The 5,364-nt window shown below is 32.4% G+C and overlaps 1 protein-coding gene across 2 annotated transcripts; it reads right to left on the reverse strand.

Annotated features, from left to right (window-relative positions):
- Positions 1-2,449: 2,449 nt before the first annotated feature.
- LOC133315377 (uncharacterized) lies at positions 2,450-4,818 on the reverse strand. 2 transcript variants are annotated; one of them, XM_061516983.1, is made up of 5 exons: positions 4,706-4,797; positions 3,481-3,650; positions 3,254-3,363; positions 2,857-2,999; positions 2,450-2,737 (listed from the first exon to the last, which is right to left on the reverse strand). In XM_061516983.1, exons 2-5 carry the CDS (start codon positions 3,623-3,625, stop codon positions 2,695-2,697), a joined length of 441 nt encoding a protein of 146 aa, XP_061372967.1. In that variant the 5' UTR covers positions 3,626-3,650; positions 4,706-4,797; the 3' UTR covers positions 2,450-2,694. The 2 variants fall into 2 exon arrangements, with proteins under 2 accessions (XP_061372967.1, XP_061372966.1); XM_061516982.1 differs by having other exon boundaries at positions 2,451-2,737; positions 4,692-4,818.
- Positions 4,819-5,364: the final 546 nt, after the last annotated feature.

The raw sequence follows: 5,364 nt of genomic DNA on the forward strand, positions 1-5,364 counted from the left end.
TGCTGGTGTGTTAATAGCAAATGGTGGCAATGGTGTTAACAGAACTTTAGCAGGGACTAAAAAGGAACCCGATAAAAATGTTAGGGACCATACAGGTCCCCTTTGTTAAAACTGTTAGGGACCATACTGACCAACGTGTATGAGTCTCTCAAAACGACGTCGTTCCTCAACCCACGTGGCCTCCAGCATGTCACTTAAAGTGACACATCATCACTGTCATTGACACCGTGAGTTTTGGATTGACAGAAGGACTAATGTGGGTCCTGTTTCACTTTGTTGGGGACTATCTAACAAATTTATTTTTGTGAGAGATTAATTTGGGCACTGAGTTTTTTGTCAGGGACCAATTTGGATCTTTACTCTTTTGATAAACAACGGTCCGACTTAAATTGCGTAATAAAATTAAACAAATCGTTTTTAGATAAGGTAAAAAAAGGGATAATGAAATATAATGGATTTGTCAAAGTTCCTTTAAAAGTAATTTTTTTATTTTTAGGTATTTTCAAATCAAGCAGTATGTTGAAATGCTTGATTGCTTTCTCATGTTACAAATAATATTGAACATTCATCATTTTATTTTAATTTTTTGGTATTGTAGTTAGGTGACTTCTGAGATTATTATCGTTATTATTATTATTGCGCTTTATCCATATAATAATAAAATGGTTTACCTGGACATGAGGGGCAAATTGGTCACCAACTAAACCAGCTTATTCAAATTTCAAATTGTTTATACGCTTGGTTGTCAACAAAGACAAATTTCAAAACATAAAATTGCATTAACAATTTATCATCTAGAAATTGAATATATGTTGCTCTTCATAATATGTCCTACCACTTTTTTTAATCTAACTTATTTAAATAAAAGAGGTTTAGTATCTTTTGATTGAGCACTTCTGTTCTAGTCAATAATTGGTAGTAAACTTCATACAAAAAGATACGGTTGTTTACATTATCCTCAATCTTTATGTTGAAATTTACCTAAGAACCTTATATCAGGTCGTTGAAATATTTTCTTTCTACATCAACATAACATTATCTTTATTTCAAATTAATTAAGATTAGCCCGCAATAAACTTGAATAAAAAGCAAAAACAAAAATTGAGAAAAAAAATATTAAGTCTTGTTCTCCAACTCCTCCACAACGAAATTTTGGTTGACCTCTTCCTCTTTTAGCTTGATGTTCTTAGTAACAAACTTCTATTCAAATAGGAGCATGAAGAGGTATTCAAAGTAGATGCCCAAATAATCTCACATAGGAGCATGAAGGGGTATTCAAAGTAGATGTCCTCTTCTTCTTTTCCCTTTCTTTTTTACTTTATATATATATATATATATATATATATATATATATATATATATATATATATATTACTATTTATTTATTTATTTTTATTTTTATGTTTCTTTTTTTCAATCTTTTTGTATCTTTCATTTGGATCATCTACCACCGATCTCAATTAATTTGGAATAAAGGTCTTGTTGATGTTGATCTTTTTATCCACCAATATTACTCCTATCTTTTGTTAGATATCTTTATTTCTATCTTATTAATTCTTGTACGACCATACATCCACCTTAACCTTCTCATTTCTCCTACTCTCATTTTATACTTATGCTTCTTATTTGGTGGCCAAAATTCAACTGCAGGTCTTATTGTTGTTCAATAAGAGCTTCCTTTAAGGTTCAATGGTATCTTGAGATCACACAAAAATCCTAATACATCTCGTCATTTCATCTGATCTCCTCTAATTTTATAATTTACATCCTCATTGATCTCTTTCCCTATTTGTAATATTGATGCCAGATATTTAAAATCAATCTTCTTAGGTATCTCTTATTATAGCATATGCACAAAATCTCAATCTTCCCATCTACCTGTAATAAACTCACATTTCTTATACTCAATCTTACTTTGACTTAACATAAATCTTTTGGACTCTAATACACTTCACCACAATTCTAATAACACAATATCATATGTAAATAACATACACCATGACACCTCTTCCTCCATATCTTTTATTAGTTCATTCATAATTAGAGCAAGAAAATATAAACTCAATGCAAAACCTTGATGAAAATCTTCATTGATTGGAAAAAAATTTGATGTTCCATTACAAGCCTTCAGCCTTCCTAAATGAATAACCCCATCACACGTTTTTTATTACCTCCAGATACTTTACCAGTACCCTTTTCTTCTCAAGAACCCACCACACACCTTTTTCCCCCCCTTTCATATTGTATAAATTTACTGTTGGCAGTCAAGTACAGTTGAATAGGTAGAGTTGAGGAAGAAGTCTAGGGTTTGATTCCTTTGTACAAAATAACAAAAAAAAAACTTTACCCGGATAGAAATTATTCAAACAAACCCGAACTCCGTCCCTCATAAACAGAGGCATTAGTCTTTGCGAATGCATCCCCAAAAACTACACATGTCCGCCATAGATTAAAAATAGGACTAGAGTGGGGGTTTAATAAACGTCATAAATGTAGTAAAACCATCCACATTCACATACAATGCTCTCAATTATCGAAATATTAGAAAGCCAGATCAGTGTACATATGGTAAACTGTATATTTAAATTATCAACCACAACCACTAAAGGAAGGGAAGCAACATGCAATCATTTAAGCAGACAATAGTTATGTGCTCTAATGCCATTGAAATACAACTTCATTCTTATTCAGTGGTCAGTTCTTTCTTCCTTCAGATAAGATAATATGGTAGCCATGCCTGCAACATCATCCAAGCAAACATTAGCAGGCCTACCTAAATGGAGAAGAGAAGGGGCACAGGTTCTAATGTGAGGATTATGAATTGGGATAATAAGAATTAGAGAGCAAGAGAAATACGTTGATTTAAAAGGAGCACTAGTAGCTCCAATAGGTGTGTTGAAGGCAACATCCTGAAAGGGCCCAGCCATCTTTCCTCGTGGAAACCATCCTAGGTCTCCACCCTTCTTTCCTGATGGACATTCAGAATACTCTTGCGCTACCTGCGAGGTCAGTGAAATAATATTACTGATGATAAACAACTGAAAAGACAAGATGTTTATATCTCTAGATTTATTTTAAGTGAACAGATTCTTATTTCTCCTCCTTTCCAACAAAATCCCATTGATCAAACTTCACGTTACTGACAAAGGGTTGTGGGGGGCAAATAACCCCCACTATAAATAGGAAACCAAATAAGGATTTTAAAAGAGAAAGAAGAACAAAAATCAATGCATGACTTCCAAAAGAAAAATACCTTTGCAAACTCAGCTGGTGGGACCTTATCTCCATTTTCAAGCCAACCATCCTGCAGCTTCTTGTATGCCTCGTTGATCTTACCTTGTTTCTCACATAAGATATGCCTTGCTGTGCAGAATAAAAAGCCAAAAAAAATAATAAAAAAATTGCCATTCCAATACAGGAACAATGTAAGAAACTGATCATATAATGATAGCGTTACCATGGATGGGGAAAATTTTCTACCTTTGACATAGGTGCAAGTACCAAGCCCATCTGCACCTTTCGCACCTTTTCCTTTGCCCTTAGAAGCATTTTCATCACTTCCACTTGCTGCCTGTTTTCCCTTTCCCTTCCCTCCAGCCTCCTTTGACTTTGCGTCTTTTCCCATGGTTCTCACAACTTAATGGTTTCCACTGAATAAGCAAAGCAAACATTTATAGATTACAAAAGTGAACCAGTAAAAGTCATGACAAATGGAAACTAAATATAAACAAATCAACAAGGATGATACAAACAACCAAAGTGAAGTAATAAATATAATTCTAGAAATTCCACCAGAATTACATATAGTGCCACATATGCTGATTGGAATTTCATTTTAATATTTTTGGGATAAAACAAAGGATATATTAAGAGAAAGAAGTACAAAAATGGGGGATAAGAAATCTACCCTATAGAAATCACAAAAGAAGAAATGAAAAAAGAAAGAAAGAGAGTGAGAGTAAATTAGCTCAAAAGATACCCAACCCCCCAACAAAAGAAAAACAGTAATAATAATCCATCTGCTGCACCCACATTGAATCATAGGAAACAACTCTATCCCATCTATGCCAAAAAGATGAAGGGGGTAGGAAATTCTGAATAAAGACACTTGCATTGGTAATTCGTAAAGACCATAACCCCACACAATACAGAAATTGAATTCAAGAGTTCCAGACAAACACATTTCTCCTAACGTGCATAACAGAAATGAATCTAGTTATATCTATCAAACTAACAAACACACACAGTTACACATACACACTAAGGCTACACATGGTGGAAGCGAAAATGGCTCAACCTGTCTAAATTTCACACCTTCTCATTCTCAGTTAAAGTGTTTAACCAAGGGTGGCCTAAAACAAGGAAATAGCTGACACAAGAACAACACAAGTGAAAGCTTAACTATTTACAGGATTTTAAAGCAAACTAAAAGAATTATACTAACATACCAGGACATTATCATAATTGCTAACTCAACTAAGACAAATTAATAATCATCTAGCTATCCCAAAAAAACAAGGCTTTCTAGGTGTCAGTAACTGTTAATACTTCAAAAAGAATTTAAAAAAAAAAAAAATTGCAATCCCAACCCATCAATATGAACCTGGAAATTAAAAATTCATGTTAGGTATCAGAAACAAAGAACAAATCAAGAGAAACTAATGATTTGGAACAAAGAAGTAAACAAGAACCTGAGATTTTTCACCTCACAGCACAAATCAATACGAAAGTCGCAAACTGAGATAAACGATGATGACTCTCACTTTTGGAGAATCGCATTCCATTTCGCTTTTTTCTTCCCTAAGCAAGAGATCTATTGGGCCACTTTACAGAACATATAACCCAGGCCCAATTGAAAACATCACATTTTTTGTCACTACTATTAATTATTGGAAAAAACATATGTATTTTAAAGTATATAAGCTTATATCATTTTAGATCTTAACTGTTAATTTTTGTCCATCAACGGTTATAATTTATTAGGTCAAATTTAATGGGCCAAATTTATTATTAATTAATAATTTTGATCCAATAAATTGTAACCATCGATGAACGAAAATCAACGATTAGAATCTAAAATGATATAAGCTCATATACTTTAAGATGACAGATGTTATTCCCTTAATTATTATTAAGTTAAAAATATTTATTTATTTTTTATAAAAAAAATTTCTGTCATTCTCACATAAAAGTAAATAGATTATAGTAATTTTTTCTTTCACTTCTCTTTACAATGAGACTCACTTACCTTTATACGAGTGTGACAATTTTTTTTAGCAAAAAAACAGAAATATTAAACCCTTATTATTATTGTTATAATTAATAATAACTATTTACTTTTTACAATAATTACAATTTGTTTAT

Source organism: Gastrolobium bilobum, unplaced genomic scaffold (genome assembly GCF_033153095.1).
Source record: "Gastrolobium bilobum isolate Gb01-03AN ecotype WA unplaced genomic scaffold, APGP_CSIRO_Gbil_v1 utg11851, whole genome shotgun sequence".
NCBI classification, from domain to species: Eukaryota; Viridiplantae; Streptophyta; class Magnoliopsida; order Fabales; family Fabaceae; genus Gastrolobium; species Gastrolobium bilobum.

Bases quoted from the DNA above. Each gene is read 5' to 3' on its own strand.
- LOC133315377 (XM_061516983.1), bottom strand. From the start codon at position 3,625: ATGGGAAAAGACGCAAAGTCAAAGGAGGCTGGAGGGAAGGGAAAGGGA. The intron at 3,364-3,480 runs GTAGAAAATTTT...TATTCTGCACAG, and splicing joins TACTTGCACCTATGTCAAAG to CAAGGCATATCTTATGTGAG. The intron at 2,738-2,856 runs GTATTTCTCTTG...ATGATGTTGCAG, and splicing joins AGTGCTCCTTTTAAATCAAC to GCATGGCTACCATATTATCT.